This window comes from Leptonychotes weddellii, chromosome 5 (assembly GCF_054177405.1).
Source record: "Leptonychotes weddellii isolate Sample4059 chromosome 5, ASM5417740v2, whole genome shotgun sequence".
Classification (NCBI taxonomy): Eukaryota; Metazoa; Chordata; class Mammalia; order Carnivora; family Phocidae; genus Leptonychotes; species Leptonychotes weddellii.
The window spans coordinates 58,143,732-58,163,533 of NC_138373.1; the positions used below are offsets into that span (position 1 = coordinate 58,143,732).

The 19,802-nt window shown below is 39.3% G+C and overlaps 1 protein-coding gene across 1 annotated transcript in view; it reads right to left on the reverse strand.

The window, feature by feature from the left end:
• Window positions 1-264: 264 nt before the first annotated feature.
• The window catches only part of MKX (mohawk homeobox), a 65,205-nt gene continuing 45,667 nt past the window's right edge, over window positions 265-19,802 (reverse strand). Inside the window, exons 6-8 of the mRNA XM_031034697.2 lie at window positions 5,336-5,369; window positions 5,030-5,218; window positions 265-1,066 (exon numbers count right to left, since the gene is read on the reverse strand). Coding sequence (XP_030890557.1) covers window positions 5,032-5,218; window positions 5,336-5,369 — 221 coding nt within the window. The 3' untranslated portion in view covers window positions 265-1,066; window positions 5,030-5,031. The remainder of the gene's footprint in view (window positions 1,067-5,029; window positions 5,219-5,335; window positions 5,370-19,802) is intronic.

The window sequence follows — 19,802 nt, forward strand, 5'->3', positions numbered from 1 at the left end:
AGTATTTATATCAGTGATGTTGATATATGGTCTGTATGATGATGACAATTCACCAATTGTTTGTTATTAGTCTGTGAGGAGATAAGGGGTCAGAATATAAATCAACTAAAAGCACTGTGAGTTCAGGTGACAATTTTTATTCATAGAAGTTTTTCTTGTGGTATGCTAATTTATATTCTGGTGTAAGTTCCTTATCTCAATGTAAAACAGCACTTTAGAAAAAAAATTTTTTTTAAAGATTTTATTTATTTATTTGACAGAGAGAGACACAGCGAGAGAGGGAACACAAGCAGGGGGAGTGGGAGAGGAAGAAGCAGGCCTCCCACTGAGCAGCGAGCTTGATGCAGGGCTCCATCCCAGGACCCCGGGATCATGACTTGAGCTGAAGGCAGACGCTTAACGACCGAGCCACCCAGGCACCCCATAAAACAGCACTTTGAATAGCACTAGTTTATAATAACTAAAAATTGGAAATAATCCAAAAGTCCACCAAGTAGATATTTGCTAATTAGAAAAGATCCAAAATAAAATCCTATGCATTCATTTAAATAATGAAATCTACATATATATAGATATGATACATATATATACATACACATGATGGAATGGAAAAAATATTGCAGAATAGTATTAATATGGTAAGAAATGCAAGATGAAAAAGTACAAGTTTGTATATGCATAGAGTTTCTGGAAATAGACACAAGACATTGTTAACCATGGTTATCTTTGGGATGTGGGATTGAGATCATGGAGAGATAGGGTATGGGTTTTTTTTTTTTAATCTTATGCCCTCCTACACTGCTTAAATGTTTCTACTGCTAGCATAAGTTATGTTTATACTTTTTCAAAACATGAATTAAAATTTTAAATTTTGTTTAAAAGTCATGAATACAAGTCAGATTAGACTCACTGCAGATCAAATTTCCAGAAACAGGCTTTGGGCTGAAATTTATTTCAGAAGACTTACTGAGACAAACTTTACATGAATTTGCATGGCGTCATCCGTGTAAAGATGTAAAAAGCACACCAGCTTGTTTTTCCAAACTTAGAAATTGGTTTTTCTTACCTTAAAAAAAAAAAAAGAGTTTATTATGGGCAATACATACACTTCTCAAACCAAATTTTTAGTCCACCTCTAAGATGTGTCTCCAACCTAGGAAGTGATGAAGTTAGGATTCTGTCCCTGCAGTGTAACTATCAGTCACCTAATTCTGACCATAACTGTTAAAAAGAAGTAAAGGACCAGAAGACTCTGCTCAAGAAGGCCCAAAGATGGTAGATCACAATATGAACTTGACAGAATCTGGGGGTCTTATATGCTTCATGGAAACCACAGCTTATATTGCCAAAAATATGGGATATTTGGTCTTACAGAGTCTTCTGGAACACATTAATAATCATTAACATTTGTACAGTACATGCAGTTTGCAAAGTACTTTTATATTCACTGCCTTATTTAATCCTCACAATAGATCTTTGGAGTAGGTAAATTTCATAGATCAAATTTTATAGATGCAAACACTGGGTACACAAGATTTATGCTTATTCCCCAAAGTCACCAAGCAGTGAAGAGGCAAAGCCAGGTTATGCCAGTCCAAGTCCTTACCACCACCCCACACTGCTTTCCAAGGCATGGCCGACCTAAGCTGCCCCAGACAGAAGAGTCTGGGTGGCTTGCTTACTCTCTGTGTTTATTTGCATGATGTTATGCTGTTGAGCTGGCTGAGTTTAAAAGCAGACCATGGCTGTTGCCACTGTTTGTTAAACATTGCTACTTGGAGCAGGCAGGGATACAGACAGCAGCTTGAGTTCTTAGTCATCTTCAACAGGATCAAGCAGGATGAATAGAGGGAAATGCAATTCTGGTTGATATGGATGAAGGAAGCTCTCCCACATGCTATGTCTTCTATTGGCATGTCTGTTCTTTCCTACCTTTGTTATACTTTATCCTTTTCTCTAGGAAGTTCAAGGTAATAATAATAAAATGATCTTTCTTGAAGGTCTCTCCAACTCTGATCCCAACTATTATTACTCCACAGCAGTCTTTCATGTCAGATATCTTTCCTTTCCCAAGGCTCTTCATTAAACTCTCCATATCTCATATGCTATGTGTATTTCTACTTTCTTGCACACAAACCCTATATAGAGGAATTATAATTATGTGATAATACCTTCCACTTATTAAGCACCTATTAAATGCCAGGCATTGTGGTAGGCACTTCATGTATTGTATGTGATCTCTAAACCTTGTAGCAAATCTACAAGGTATGACTCATTCCTCTCACTTTGCAGATGAAGAAAGCCAAGCCCAGAGTGACTGAGTCTGGATCTTATGCAGTGAGTGGCAGAGCTGAGATTCAAACATAGATCTGTCTAACTTCAAAGCCAGTAATAATGCTTATTGTATTAGCTTCTCAAAGAAGGTGTTTAGTGAAAATGTTCATTTTAAAGCTATGTATTTTAACAGTTAGCATCATACTCTCTTTTCCTCGGCTCTTAAAAGGTAGGTTGGTGGTCTACGGTGATGAAAATCAAACCTAATACAAATGCAGTGCTCCCATATCATATCCTTTACCAACCTAAAGAGACTTACAGCGTATAATGGACCCTTCTGTTCTACTTCTTTCTCCACCTGGTCAACTCTCAAAGGAAAACAAAATTCATATGATCTTGAGGTCTAGAAATTAACTTTTATTTTCAATCTGTCAAGAACTCCTGGCAGTTATTAATTTTATTAAAATGATTACATATGGCAAAACAAAGAATAGAGGTAATTCTATTTCTCTACAACATAAATTATGAGTTAGATTCTTAGCTGCTGGCTCAGCATTGTTCAAGATTCTTTTAAAGGATTGGGGGGACTTTAATTTCCAGAAAACGTTAAAGCAGCAAAAGAAAAAATAAATTAAAAGTAATTGCAATTGGAGATATTGCCAAGGATGTGCTAATTATAAAATCTTCTTGATGTATTTATAGGCCAGATTCCAAGCTTTGGTATTTAAAAAAAAATCATGTGAAAGCTCTCCTATATTGCCTTGTCATCCATAGTTTATAACATAGAACAAATTTGCTGATTCTTTTCAAAAAGATGGCAAAAATGAATTATGACTAATTCAAATAAAAAACAACCAGCATCCATTCATCTAACTGAAATATGTCAAAACAAAATCAATTTTATTAAAATATTTAATACCAGAATAACTTATAATAGTATGAAAAAGAGTGAAGTACTTGTCCTTAGCTTTCTTTGACATGATCACATTTTGACAAAATTCATTTATAAAGATTCCAAAGTTTTTATCATGGATCTCTAACTATTTAAGGATGTAAACAAAAGAACTCATACTTCATCTGATCATACAGTCATAACTTAACATATCTTGCTTTGCATTTACTGTTACTGCAAACAGCAATTTAGAAAACAAAGTAAAAATATATATATACAAAATATTTTTATATCAAATTATTTTCATTACACTAAATAAACCCAATCCCCAAATGCTATGTTACATGAAAAAGTGTCCTACAATTTATATCAAGATTGATATTGTCCATATATCAACTAGAGCAGCCTTTGGTTTTAAAAGCGTTTTGCAAAATAAAGAAAAATATCACCACATGGCTGCACTATTGGCTCTCGTTCACACTCACAAAAAAGCTTTCCAGTTTAAAAAAAAAATTACAAAATAGATTACATACACAGAAAAAACATCCCACCATAAGAGTCAAATCCTTTTTACTTCTCTGTAGCACATATACTCTGTTATATTTGGCATCTCCACTGTTTATTCAAGTTTCAAGTCTCCCCAACTGATTAGAATATTATTGTCTGATTGAAAACTATATTCTTCTTTCTTGATATTGATTATTCTCACTCAATGATAGTTTAATTTAGAAACAAAATGTTCTTTCTTTTAATGCGTGATTTCACTTAATTTTTACTTATTTAATGTCCTACTTGGCAAAATTCAAAGACTGTCAATGTTTTGTTTTCCCATATGTTTTAAATTTAAAAACCAATTGTGTGTGTGTATACGTATATTCACAGAGATACATTTCTTTCATTGTCTTGTTCTCGTTGCAATACAAATTGTCCATTAGCAATTATAATTTGAAATGAACCAACTAAACGGTTTTTCAACCATTCCATATGAAACAGTTTCCATCACAAAAAGCACTGAACTCTAATGCAAACAGGATCATGTGTTAAAACTAAACTATAGGTTTAGTTCTACACAGGAACATTTTGAGTTATTTATATAATAAAATTTTTAAAAACTTCAGCGAAACTTAAGAAAAAGAAAATCCAAATTAATTCTAAAAGGGCATTGTGGTATTTTTCCAGCAATGCTTGGAAAAAGTTTTTCAGATCACAATGTATCACTGGGATTCTTCTTACATGTACATATTATGTGATCGCCGCTCCTTTTGTTTTGGACCTTTGTTGTGTGTCAGATAGGCAGGCAAGAGACATGCATGAATTTCTCACTGTCACTCTGAAAAGCATGCTGAACAATTTTAAATGCAGAAGGTTTTTTTTTGTTTTGTTTTTTTTAGAGGAATGTTTCATTTGGGCTGAATAGACTTCCAAGTTTTAACATGTGAATTACTGAATACATCATGAGGGCTTTCAGCGAGTGTGGTTTCAGTCCTGGAATGGTTACAGGCCCGTCTGGAGTGACACACGCAGACTAACAAGCATGGTGGTGCTGTCATTTGAGGCATAGCTACTCTGCTATGCCCACGTTGTTGCTGATTTTTGGGAAGCAAGGCACTTACTGTAATGGCAATGCAGACACTTGATGCATAGTTTGAGTAACATAAAATAAGTTACTATTTTTGATTAAAGTGAGGTTTTTATAATTTATATGTCTTTTATAGAAGCAACTAAATGATCTAGTTAGGATAATTAAAAATAAGAAGTGGTTTGAAAGGGAGTCATTTCCACTTCTGCTTCGGCTCTTAAGGAGGAGGATTTAGGGGAAAACACTGACGTGAAGAACAGCCATTGGTCTGAAAAGTGACAAACCCTTAAAACTGCTGGGCCAGTGGCACTTTGACGGTCTTTACTTCTGCTATATGTGACGACTTCTGGATGATGCAGCTGGTAGTTCCCTGCAGGGTGTCTTTGCCCTGTGCAAGATTGGTTAAGGCCATAGCTGCATTAATTTCCTTCCAGTAAGTGTCATCCTTGCTTGGTCCCTTCCTGTTGGCTGCACTGGATTTAAGCAAAAAAAAAAAAAAAAAAGAAAGAAAATGATCAAACTCACTGCAGTGTACATGGAAAATGCCATCAGTGAAAAGCACAAATGGCAGATAAAAACATATTTCTCACCTGTCGCCCTTATTGGATCCATTTTCCAGAGTGTCTGTAAAGACAAGCAAAAATTCAATTATTTTTCTTTTTCTCTTTCTGTTTTAATCTCTGGAGTTGCATCATTAATGAGCCGGAATAGAAGCTCATCAGGAAATACGGTTGAAAATCAGTTAATTTTTTTTTCTACAAAGATAAAGTAGTTTAAATTAAGATACAAAAGAAATCTCTCTGCAAATGAGAACAGGTAATATGAAGTACAAAATAGCTTCCGTAGATACACAAAAGTCTGACGTTGATTTATTCTGAGAAATTGGGCTCTTTCATGAGGAGGCAAACAGTATAGGGACAAGAACGCTAACTCTTCCTGTGGTCACTGGTCTCACTCCCCCACTCACCTGCTGTGTACCTTTGGACAGGCTATGATGCTCCCACAAAGTCTGGGATGCAGTCTCCCCAACTATAAAATAAGGGAGTTCCTAGAACTTCAGGGTGCCTCTGGTTCAATATTTTATGCATGACTTCATATGGGAATCAAACCTTTCTCTCAGAAAAAGTACTGACAAATAGTTCTGTCTGGCTAGCTAGCAAATGAGCGACAGATTCAATGTAGCAGCACAGGACTTCTGGCCCTATTAGAATAATAGGGCAGCAGCCTTCTAGTGGCAAAGGAACCCCTCATACTGCAGGAAATGAGCATTACGGTGTGAGCTTTGCTTATGCATTCTCTCTTTTGGTGTAGATTTCCTCCCTCTCTCAGGCACTAATGTCTACCAATGCAAACATCAATATCAAGAAAGATGAAATGGGCTATTGATCTTGATTAACTCTCCCTAGGTAGCTTTTAGGCTAAAAGAATATGGTATTGGGAACACAAAAATAGACATGCTGGAGGGAAAGATATAGAGAGGGTGAAGAGGATCTGCTAGCATGGCATGGGAAGTGGGGACAAAGGAGCAGGGTTGGGACTCCCCCTCAACCTACGAGACTCCAAAACTAGGTTAAGTCATGACGACCACCATCACCACCATCATCATCAAAAACAACAATAAATATTACCAAGTAGTTACAGAATGAGGCACTTTGCCCTACACAGGAAACATGAAAAACACAATATTTACTCAAGGCCTTCTACTGGTTCTATGGCTTTTGGAAAGCTGTCTTTCCTGCCCTCCATCCTCTCCCTTTGTTTTACCTCCCCCAACCCAATATTTTTGAAGGCATTTTTCCCCCCCTACAATACCCAAGGCTAGTAAGGCCAGGCCGCATAATTTTCTAGTTCTGGGCTCTAAGATAGTCATGGGACTTGAGAATAAGAACATCAACATGATCATAATACAGTGTAACCAGGGTAAAATTTTCCAAGGAAGATATGGTCAAGAGGAAATCATTACATGTCCATGGAGATGAGGCAGCTAAACTCCTGTGTCCTCTAGGAAGGAAAAGAATTAGGAAAGCCTGTTAGTGCATACTGAGTCAGGCATCCTGGTGTGGACCTGGGTAAAATAATGGGTCACTATGGGCTCTTCGTACAACCTTTCCCAGGGACCCAGGGAGCTTAAAAAAAAAAAAAAAGAAGGCAGGCAAACAAAACAAAAACAGTGCATAATTGACAAGGCTGTTATGAGGAATAAATGAGTTGCTATGTGTCTGGCCCAAAACAGAACAACAAACATTGTCCCTTTCTTTGATCTCCTTTCATTTAGGGGTCCTTTGAGGGAAACAGCTCAATCTGTGAGCAGTTGGATGGTCACCCTCTGGATCTTCTGGTCCCTACTAGGTTGGCCTGGATGGTTAGCTCTATTTCTGCTGCTCTTGATATTTTTGGAATCACACAATTACTTATGTAATTGAAGGAAGAGAATGACAGTTTTTAATTCACAGAACTCTAATAATCCTAGTTTACAGATCACTCCTATGTGCCAGGCAGTAGTCTAAGCACTTTGTGTCTTAGCTTATTTTGTATTAGTGACTCTGTATGTGGATAGCATGTCTCTGTTGTGTCTGTTAAGTCATTCTTTGTTTCATACTATTATCTGTAAATCTTTACTCAGGAATGACAGAGTCAAGGCCTTTGTTTAGGAGGAGGAAAGCCAGCAACACTGGCTATTTTACAGAAAAAAAAAAAAAGAGTTAAGGCTTTGCTCAGTTTTGCCCACAAATTGCAACAATTCTGTTGCCAAAGTGAAGCAATAGGTTATGGAGATATTTATTCAATGGAAAGACTTGGCAAAAGCAGAATAAGTTCCATGAAGCTTAAATAACATTAGGGAAATAACAAAACATAATTTAGAAAAGACCATGTAACTGATGCTCTGGCTTACAAACAAAGCAGTCTCACATATTCAAAGGGGACCAGAGTTGGATTCCCTACCTGAATGGTCAACCCGAGAGTGATTACCGCACAGACGACAAGAAGGAAGCCTGTGTCTATCAAATATGTAATGGGTTACAGAACCCAGAAATGCCATAAGTGAGTGGAGCCTGCCTGCGAAAGGAGAACATGGAATTCACTGTGAAGGTCCACGGAGAGCTTCTATTTAAGAGGATGCGTGAACTTGCATGTCCTGCAGCCCCATCAAAGGCGGCTGCTTCCCTGAACTTGTTCCATGGAGAAACAAGTTGACTACAGCCAACTGTGAAATTATAAAATTCTGCTTACTCCTTGGGTGTATGTGTTTTACAGTGTGGTGCCTATGAAAATACCTTTGAAGTGTAAAACATAGATTCCAATCCCTGTTCGGGTGTTCTTAATTAGTTTCACAAATTTCAACAATGTCCCCAGCAGCGTTCAAAAGATTGCATCCTGCGTTTTATTTCTAAAGCTGACGGGTACATTCAATGTCATTAGGTACGGATTCAGGTTCTTTTCCCAGCAATGGAAGAAAGGTCTTCGTAAAAAGCAATGAATAGAAGAGACATTTTGCTTCTCTATCAATAGCAATGCGAAAACAGTGTGTAACAAAGCTCAATGTCAAACATTTCAAACCAACAAGAAAGAGGTGACTACTACTATTTGGGGCGGAGGGGGGTGGGGAGAGTCTCTGTGTCCAGGGTGCTTTTGGTTCAAAACATAAACTGGTGTTAGAAGGGCATGCTTTTGCTGTTGCTGTTATTGGTGGGTTGCCCGGTGTCACTAGGATATTAGGCGTCCAAGAGCCACCTCCTGCAGAGTAGTGTGTTCTAGGTCCCAGAAGAACTAGCAGAAGGAAGATAGCAAACAGGGGCCCTTTTACTCTGAAACATTTGTGCTTTTGCAGGAAAGCAAAGGACAATAAAGATCTGGTGGTTTGGGAAGATTGTTTTTCTAGTCCTTATGCTGGGATGAAATCTGGGGAAATACCCCAGCTATTTTAGAGAACTGATATCATTTGAGGGGAACTCAGAAAATGTACAATCTAACTCCTTATATTAAATAACTCTATTAAATGTGAAGACGTTTTTTTCTTATGCTTTTTTTCTTTTTGAAGTGTAAACTTGCTGGCTCTTATCTGATCCAAGTATTTTGTGTCTTTTCAGCCAATAGATAGGTGTGGTGGGTCTATTGACCCACCACCAGTGCTCAGGGGGCTCATACCACTTCTGTCCACTGCAGACAGGTGGTCTCACTGGCTCCTGTCCAGGAGCGGCATCCAGTCACGATCTGTCAGGAGAGGGAAGGATTCAGAATGCTGCTGAAAAGACAGAAATCTTAAGTCTGAGGAAGAGCAGACGTTTCACTGCTGTTAATTAACATGCACAGACAACTTAGGGTCTGACTGCCCTACATTCAGCTGTATCTCTCACTCTGCAAGTAGCTTGGCTGGGCCTCTCCGAAGTCTGGGCTAAAATGCCTTTTTAGATTCTAAGGTTCCAAAAATCAGCTACGCTGTCAATTACCATAAAAGCAACTGGTTGGCAGGAACAACTTATTGAACCAGCCAAAAGAGCGTGTTTTAAGACCAAAAAAGAAAAGGAAAGAAAAAAAAAGAGGTGCGTAGTTAGGAAAATCTTGGATGCCATAAAACCCAAACCATGTTGAAACTTAAAGTGGGGCTATCCTCAGTTTGGACATGTGTTTCCTTATAAAGTTACGCTGAGAAACAATTATACGGAAAACCACTTCTATTGCAATTCGAGACGTGTAAGCACCAAGCTCTGTGGGCAAAGTGTCCACTCAACTTTGATAAATGCAATTTAGAAACGTATTAGTTCTGATATATATTCCTGAAGTAAGAGTTACGGTCATAGAAAGAGACAAAAATATGGCCAAATATGTTTCTCTGAAATTTTTTTTTCAAATTTAATCAATAGGCCCTAAAGTTAGGAATGTTTAAAAAATATTCCACAAATGTGGAGCAATAACTCACATCACTGAAATGTAAATAAAGAATATGAGGATTTTAAAAAATTAAATAATCTAAAAATCGCATACTACATATTTCCCTAAATTGAAATGGAGTGAGTCAGAGCTCCAGACGCTTGACAACTGCGCCCCCTCACACTGTGTCCGTTTTGGGGTCATCACTAGGGACAGCTGATGTGGACAGCCAGGGTTTGGTGTGTTTCTGATCTCAGAGGTCCCAAGAGCTCCCAGGACACCAGATCAATTTCTGGAGTTATTTACATACTTGGAACAGTTGAGATAAAGAACAAGACTCTGGTGAACCGGGCAGATGGAAAACCTCTCTGAAGCTTACGAAATGCCGACGGTTCTAAATCTACAGGACCTTACCCCAAATGGACAAAGCGATCCCTGGGGTTCCCTGCTCCCACCTCCACAGTCTCTATCTTTATCTCCCCGCATACTGGATCCAGGCGGGGGTCACACACACACATACAGATTGGTTCCACTCTGACTCTACACTTTCCTTTTAAAAATAGCATATGCTGTGTTTCTCTAATAAGAAGGTCATACAGGTTCACTGCAGAAAATCTGGGGAAAAGTGTAAAAGAGAAAATAAAGGCAATTTAGGGATAACTAATATAATATTTGAATATATGGCTTTTCAAGCAAGTTTATATATGTTTTTAAAAATAGGGTCATTCTGTACATGTTTGCTTTTTTCACTGAACTTCGACTTTTGCCTTATTAATAAATGAGATAGTAATCTTGTTAATAAATAAGGTAGTAATTTACCATGTGGCCTTCCCTGATGTGGCAGTGGTTTTTGCCTGTGAAATACAAACAGACTGGAAGAATTCAAATCCAGCTTCATCCAGTTTAAACTTGAATATTGAGAGACTCAAGTGTTACAAGAAGGGGTTATCTTTAAAAATAACAATTACTAACATTGATTGGATGCTTATTCTTATGCCAGGCACTATGCCAGGAACTCTAAAATGTTATCTGGTTAAATGCTTACAATAACCCTGTGAAATGCACCATGGGCCTTATTTCCAAATGACACTGTAGCTTAGAGGGGTCCAGAAACTCGCAAAGGACACAGTTTGGCAATGGGGGTGGTGAGTATCACATCAGCCGACTCTGAAGGTCATGTTTTTACCTACTGCATTCAATTATTCGAGTGGTCTCTGTTGACAAAGCCACCTTCGAAGACCGCGACAAGGCTTAATGCACTGTTTACATGGAAAGCCCGTCGAATGACAACCTATTAAAAATCTACTAAGCACCTTTTCTGTTCTTTTTGTTAGTATTTTAGATCACAGAGATGCAAAAAGAGACTTTTTTTCTGCTTATGATTTAATCTATAATATAAAAAAAATCTGTCCAAATCACAGAATAGGGACTCTAAGCTCTCTTGAGCTCTCTCCCATGCTTTAATTGGATTGACATTTTAATAGACGTGATATCCTTATAATCACTCTTCTATTGCCCAGAGTGAATTACTGCTGAGTTACTCCTAAACAGCTGTGGCTGCATCACTTTTAGAGGAAATTTTTGTGGTTAGCCTCTCTTTGGGGTAGGCAGAGCTTCTGAATGAATAACAATAAATCATTCTAAGTGATGTTTGCCCCAGCAGGAAGGAGAGAAATACCCAACAACCTGCAACATATATCTTTGATGACGGAACTGCTTCTTCCAGTTCTACTACAACCAAAAGTGAGTTCTACTTTAAAACTTGAGCATGGCAGGAAGAGATTGCAGTTGAACCTGGTGAGTATCAAGGACATTGCTCGCAGAAGAGTTACTGGAGCCTGAGTTTTGACAGCCTTGAGACGGGAGGTGGGGGGAGAGTTTTGCAAGCTTTCTGAATAGTGAGAATTATAAATGAAACCCACCTCATCTTCATGGACAGAGTTAGTATTTTTTTTTTTCCTTTTTGCAATATACTAGCTCAATTATTTATCCCGAGGCCTTAAAGCATGAATGGCTTCCAAAATCATTTCAGAGTTTGAAGAAAAATCTTTTCCAAAAATTAAGCCAGTGTTTCCTCCAGCCATGACTTCGACCATCTGGCCAAAGGTTCTTTTCCTTCCTGCTACCTCTCATGTGGGCTGTCCCCTCACTATGGCTAATGATGCCCAGATGTCCTGGATCCACAGGATCCCCACCTTCTGCTGCCTCTCTGTCAATGCATCATCTCCTCTAACTCCTGCCAGGAAATAAAAATTAGAAACCACACCCCTCTCTTCTGGACCAATAGCGAAGAACTCCTCGGTGAGAGTAGGGGTAAGCTGACATCTCAAAGCTTTCAGGATAGGTTATATTTCCATTAACAACAACACTCTTTATTGTTCCAGTAGTAACCCATGTCTGTGTGCAAACCTGTGAAAGTGTGGCTTGGCTCCTTATCAGTTACGGAGTAGTGGCCTTGATGGCTTTCCTTATTAGGCAGAGCATAAGACCTTGAGACTAATGGCTCCTTGTTAATTCCAAGTGGTACCTTTGTTACTGTAAAATGCACAGGTATTCTGACCTCATCAATCTAGGCTGGAGGACTAAAGGTGTAGGAAATGGGATTTATAATTTGAAAGTAACTTTTCAAATAAGCAGAGTACCACCCAGTTACAATGTCTCAACTTCACTTTCAATCTTTTTCACTAAATATATTAAATATTCTTGATGCTAAGTTGTTCTGCATGATCCCATCTACCAAGATTGCTCCTCTGTGATCTCAAAGGCTCCACCTTCCCAAAGTCTAAACCTTTCAGTCTGAAGCTTCACTTTGAAAATTAGAATGCAGTCTGTGGGGGAGGAAACTGTTGGTGAGTGACCAGAAAGGGGGTCTGGAAATGTTAAATATTCTCATTTCTGTTCTTAGCTCATCGTTATTAACTACGAGGGTGGTCTGGTATGAGGCACAGAGGCAGCCTAGGGCAGTGGTTGGAGCCCAGACCCTGGAACCAGACAGCAGGAGATGGATCCCTGCTCTACCACTTACTGTCTGTTTGACTGCTGACCACCTGCTTGACTTCAACTTTCTCACCTATATAAGGGGGCTAATAGTACTATAATGATACGCTTCTTCTGAGGACAACATGATTGAATATTTTTTTAAAACAGATGAGAGCTTGAGGTGCCTGGGTGGCTCAGTTGGTTAAGCGGCTGCTTTCGGCTCAGGTCATGATCCTGGAGTCCCGGGATCGAGTCCCGCATCGGGCTCCCTGCTCGGCAGGGAGTCTGCTTCTCCCTCTGACCCTCCTCCCTCTCATGCTCTCTGTCTCTCATTCTCTCTCTCTCAAATAAAAAAAAAAAACAGATGAGAGCTTGAGCACGTATACCAAGCACTATATGAACCCTTGTAAAATAAAATAAAAAAATTAACCTCCTCTCTCACTTTACTTTTTACATCTAGAATATGGGATTGAATGTAGTCACCAGAAAGATTAGTATTGTTCAGAGATTTAATAAGAAAACCATTATGTAAGAACAAAATATTTTAACTCTGGGCAAAGCCCATCAGCTCAGATTAATGGATTAAGTGTGCAGAATCTATCATCTTCAAGGACAAAATGGCTTTTCTGATGCTATTTTGTGCCAAACTATCACAACATGCCAAGACAAAGAATACTGGAGCCACATGAAAGAAGAGCTGCAAACTTTAAGTGTCTAATGTATTTCATTACTTCATTTTTCTCAAGGGGAATACTGGAGATGTTACCCAAAATGCTTCATCCATGAAAGCTAGGTTTCCAGCCAAAGTCTCAGAAAATGACTTCCTAATTATGCATGAATAACTTCTGTGTGTGTCTGTGTGTTGCAAGGAGCATTAATTGTTTATAAAAGCACTCCTTTTGCATGCCAGTTGGGCTACTAGTTTTGAAAACTGGATGGACTTACCAATTCTTAGCTTACCTTAATTTTGGCCCAAAGTTGATATTGATATTCATCCCCTAAGTTCTTCAATAGCACAAGAACTCTTTCTCCTGAGATCAGTTTTATAGCTGCTACATTGCAGTTCTAGAAGGCTGACTTGTTTAATGAATATATATCTGTATAGTGTTAGGTTATGAAGTATTAATATGTCTTTCTTCAGCAACAGGAAATGGAAAAATATGCATTTGTAATAATCTAGAAACTGGCTGGAGAGTCTGGCTCCATCTATGTATTTTCAAGCTCTTCAGTATCTCTGAAAAACCATCAAAAAGTACTTTTCCTTGGATATATGAACCATAGTGTATCTTTGAATTGGCTCACATTTTTGCCATGTTTTTCAAATTCCTCAAATTACCATCTCCAGAAATGGCACTTGAGATGAGGAGACCTTACTTTTAAACCTGTCTGACTGCATTAACACCAGAAATGACACAATAAAAGAGATGACGCTCACAAACTTCTTGGATCTTTCTGAGGAGTAGCAAATGACCGCTTCTCTACCCACAGTTCATCTGCTGTATGTATTAATAGAAAAGAAACATATTTTAGACATAAGATGAACAGGATTACCAGTCCTTCTACTTTTCAAATACATTTTCAATGTTCTTAATACACTTAAAATGTTAAAACTGTGCTTGGCATGTCAGTGTTCTATGTTCACACATCTAGGTTCTGTGATTTTCTGCTTTTCATTTCAGAAACAGTCATTTAAAGTCTAAAGTAGGGGTGCCAGGGTGGCTCAGTCGGTTGGGCATCTGCCTTCGGCTCGGGTCATGATCCCAGGGTCCTGGGATCGAGCCCCACATCAGGCTCCCTGCTCAGAGGAGTCTGCTTCTCCCTCTCCCTCTGCCCCTCCCCCTGCTTGTGCTTGCTCTCTCTCGCTCACGCTCTCAAATAAAATCTTTAAAAAAAAAAAAGTCTAGGGTGCCTGGGTGGCTCAATTGGTTAAGCGACTGCCTTCGGCTCAGGTCATGATCCTGGAGTCCCTGGATGGAGTCCCGCATCGGGCTTCCTGCTCGGCAGGGAGTCTGCTTCGTCCTCTGACCCTATCCCCTCTCAGGTGTTCTCTCTCTCTCATTCTCTCTCTCTCAAATGAATAAATAAAATCTTTAAAAAAAAAAAAGTCTAAAGTAGGGTGAGGAGGGGCTTTGAAATGAAGATTGGGAAGATTTTTGCTGATGGTATTGAAGGGCATGCAAATTTAAAAAAGGAACTAGGTGTAAAGGGGAGATAAAATGCCTTCCAAGGCCTTGGTTGCTGCTGGAGGTCCCAGAGTACTCCTAGTCTAAAGGTCTTCTGATGACCTGTTTTGATCAAGGAAATACCAAATCCCTCCCCCGCCCCATTTAAATCTTGCCAGAAGTATCTACTCTAAATTTTGCCCAGGAATCTACACCCCAAAGCATTTATTAAATTCTAATAGCATACAGATCCTAATACACTATTATCACCTAAATTTAGAATACAAGAGATTTCCAGGAAAAAAAAATGGGGGACAAATGGCTGAACAGTAACAAGTTGCTCTGTTTGGAGGGAAAACAAAAACATGGATAGATTAAAAACCATCTTTTTGTACCACAATTTGTAGAAGCACAGGATGTGTCCTGGGACCACAGGAAAATAGCTGACTCACTAGGTACGTGACCTTGGGCAAGTTAGTTGTGCACACCTGCGTCTAAGTGTCTTCCCCTACAGAATGGGGACAACGGTAACACTTACTTCCCTGGGCTGCTGTGAGGGTTAAATGAGGTCGTGAGTGTTGAACTCTTGGAACAGTTCCTGGCCCATAGTAAAGGCTATGGCGTCACGATTCCTGAAGTAAAGAAGCAACACTGTCTGTCATCCTTAACCAGTCACAGGGGCTGCTCCAAGTGCCACAGAAGTGCTAGCCTCACGTGTGGTGTCCGCTATCCCACCCTAGCCTCTAACCCATCTTCTTGAAATGCTGTAGAGAGGAGAATAACATACACAAGGGAACTTCTCAAAAGGGCAGGCTCCTGGATCCCATCTCAGACTGCGATTCTGTAGGTCACAGAGATACTAAGGAATGTGCCTTTGAATGAGCTCCCGGGATGCTCTAATGTAGATGAGGAAAGGGCTGCCCCTGGAGAAAAACTGCTGTGGGGCATTAGACTGTGTTTAGTGCTAGAACTCTTGGGGGTTCACTCCAGGGTAGCAGCATAAGGCAGAATTTAGTCGGTATTTTTCAAAAATCATTACGGGTTCTTAGTATTCCAACAAGGGTCAAATAACAAGGCTGTATTTAACAAACGAAGTTCTTGAGTCTACCTTCATGTGAATAGGAGATATAACATTATTGTTGGAAAATATTGTTCAGAAATGGGTTTCAGAGATAATTTTCATTGTTTCGATTTTTGCTGAAACATGAATATAATACCACTAAGAATGCCTTTTTGTGGGGGCGGGGGGCAGTAAAACATTTTACTTTCTTGCATTGCTTTTCCCCCGGTTATTATAATTTTTAATATACTATGACATATAATTCAGGGACAGTCATTACAAATACAAACTGGAGAATAAAGAAACCCAAGATTTTCACTGTAATATATTACAGAATACTTCAGAATAATCAAATCATCCTCCTTCTTCTAATTGGAACAGCAATGGTAACAATATACTGTTATAAGATCTCTGTTTTCTGTTTTGAAAATAAACACGTTGGCCCAGCTCTATATTGCTGTGATGGTGGGGCCTTTTATTTTTGAAACTCTTGTATTTTTTTTTATCTTTCCTTTGGGAAAACAGGGTGACAGATAATAATCCACATGGGGTCATCAAAAACTAATTATTCAACCTAACATAGAATTTTTTCTTTCTAGGGTAAGATAATAAGCTTTTTTAAACTAAAGTAAACTTAGTTTCTGCTGCCCTTAGTAGAATGTTTTATTCAAGCCTGCCTCAAAAAGAACAGAGCACTGTTTTATTATACATCAACATAGTGATGAGGTTTTACAAACAGTTTTTGGCTATTTTTAATGTTATTTTTACAGCAACCCTGAGACGTAGCTGGAGCTATATGATCTCTAAAGAGGAACAAGGATAAGGGGTACAGAACCACTATGCAAAAAGTAGGCCACCACCAAGGCCAAAATCACTAAAATTGAACGCAGTGGTCATGATGTTGAATACAGTTGTGAAGAAGGATTGAGAGGATCCTGTCCAGGCCTGCCAATGGCTTTGCTCTTAAAGAATGGCAGAATGTCAGAGCACCTTGGACCAAAGGACTGAAGAGAACCAAAGTACTAATGGTGGTGGATGGGCAGGCTGAAAACTGAGAACAACTCTTGGCTGGGTGTCTGCAGGAGGGTGAGCAGAGAATGTTCTCTCCCCAGAGCACACAGACCCATCCTATGCTGAGACCACCACTGCCAACGGCCTACCAAAATCAGACGTAGCAAGTCTAAAATAATAAGGTTTCACACCCACGCTTAAGGAATGTAATATGCAAGAAGGGTACTTCTGTGAGCATCACAAGGTATTAAAAATATAGTACTTAAGCATGGAAACAAAGAAATGATAAAGAGAAAGTAAGCACCCTTATGATCATACATCAAACAAAACAAAACAGAACACCAGAGCTCAATGACTACCAGGAAAGGACAGAACAAGTATAAAATTCTTGCAAAGCCATTTCATGAAAATGTAAATACAAAAGAATGGCATGTTTTCATGATTTAAATATATTTAAATGCAAGCAGCTGCCATACATATTGTCTTATAAATGTCATATGCTGTTATAAGTAAATAAGGCACCTGAAAAATAAAAAACATTTACCTTAGTCATTAAAAATTATTGATTTAGGGGCGCCTGGGTGGCTCAGTTGTTAAGTGTTCGCCTTTGGCTCAGGTCATGATCCCAGTCCTGGGATCGAGCCCCGCATCAGGCTCCCTGCTCTGCGGGAAGCCTGCTTCTCCCTCTCCCACTCCCCCTGCTTGTGTTCCTGTTCTCGCTGTCTCTCTCTGTCATATAAATAAATAAAATCTTAAAAAAAAAAAAAGAGTAAACAAACTATATATTTTCATCATGAAAGCACAAAAAAATTACCCTTTTGGGGGGGTGGGGGTAGGGAAGGCTAATAACAACCAGGAAAACTATACATTCCTTTATAAGATTTCCAAGCTCTTGTAGGTAAGCGGCTCTCTTCCCTTCCTAATAGATGTGGTAGTTCTAGTCACTTTTCCACACTCAGGAGGTGGAAGCAAGAGGGGTTGGTATTCAAGGGCAGACTAGTGTTTCACAAGAAACCAAGAGCTGTGAAGGCCCCTGGCCTTAGAAAAGTGCCACAGCACCACTGTTCGTGACATCTATTATTTCAGATGTCTATCTACTTAGAAGCACACCCATGTAATGCCCAGCATGAGTGCACCACTCTCTGTTATGCATACAGTTCACACATGGGTCCAAAGCCAAAGGAGCTGAAGCATAGGAGGAGTAACCATCCTTCCCAGGCCACCCACAAAGGGAGCTGAACACAGGACATTACAAAACACACGTGAAGAAGTGAGCCATTGTTTCAGGCTTTAGGGCAGCAGTTAATTATACAGCCCTCAGCATAAGATGAGAATAGGAGGGAAGAAGGTGGAGTTGGCCAGCAAAGCTTTTTAGAAAAAGTATTTCTCTTATTTTCCAAACTTGAAGTAGCTGGATACATTACCCAGTTGATTTGCAGCCTATGTTAGGAGGCTTATAAAAGCCATTCTATAAAATAGTTTATTAGACAACATAATATATTGATTCTTACTTGGACAAGAAGATGGCCAATAATAGTCTCAAAGTGAAAGAAGCAAGAAATCTGTATTTGAGTTGACTTACAGGAGCTCCTAGGAGAAGAATAAAGAAATGAAAGATGAGCAGTGATAAAAAGCCCTTGGTGAAAATGCATTTAATTAATTATTCACACAACTAATCCTTGTAATAATAAAAACTGGCAGGGCTAGGAAAAGCAGAAAGTGGGTCCAGAAATAGAAAAGAGATTATTTTTACACTGAAAAAAAAGAGGAAGTAAGGGGAGTTGCATGGGGCAAGTGCTGGAAACATCTATCAAAATTTTGCTTTAGAAACAGGAGTCAGAATTTATGATTAACTGAAGAATTTTTCAAATGGAATTCCAAGCTAATTTTAGCAGTCTTTGAGGCACAGAAATAAACCATTAGTTACCTAATTCCTCCAGCTGCTTTTAATGGGATTCGTGTCTTTGTTTTGGTTTATCATGATTTGAGTACACCTGTTCTCTGCTCATCAGTGCAAACTGTGGAGGGTACCTTCACTTAACCACACTTGATTCCCCAACAGTAAGGTACACTGGAAGGAGAGCAGATTTGGAAGCAAAGAGCTTGGGGTCTGAATTGGTGTTCTGCTGCATATTAGCATGTGGTATGGGGCAAGTTACCTAATCTCTCTGAGCCTCATTTTTTTTCATCTATATAATAGATACAAAAAATATTGAACAATGAGGACTCTTGCAGAAATTAGAAATAATCACTGTAAGACGTGGCGTGCCCCGCCGCGCGTCGGGACCGGGGTCTGGTGCGGAGAGCCCCTTGTCCCGGGAAACGGGGCGTGGCCGGAAAGGGGGCCGCCCCCTCGCCCGTCACGCAACGCACGTTCGTGGGAACCTGGTGCTAAACCATTCGTAGACGACCTGCTTCTGGGTCGGGGTTTCGTACGTAGCAGAGCAGCTCCCTCGCTGCGATCTATTGAAAGTCAGCCCTCGACACAAGGGTTTGAAAAAAAAAAAAAAATCACTGTAAGACACAAGGCACCCAGTAATACTCACTACATAACAGCTACAATTATTCCACAATTGGAAATACTCTGTAGTGGCAGCAACTTTTGACGAATGTGGAAAATTTACCTTGAAGTGGAGCAGATAACAACACAACAATTCAAAATAGCTTTTGTATTTGAATTATCTAAGCTAGGTCAAGGGCAGCCATGTTATGTCTATGATGCTCGAGTGTGGAGAATTATCACAGGAGCAAGACTGCATATTATGAAGGCTTCGGTTTTGCAATGGCTTGGAGAATATCACTTCAGTTGCTTGGCAGCCATAATATGCAAAACATGAGGATGGAATCTTTGGTGAGAGTGAGAATGAGCATACCAAGGCAAATTCCAGGATTATGTTAGCAACTGGTCTTTTGCTGCTTATTTTGGGGCTGACACATGTAGTAGCTATTGGACCAGTGGCTTACATGTGTTACCCA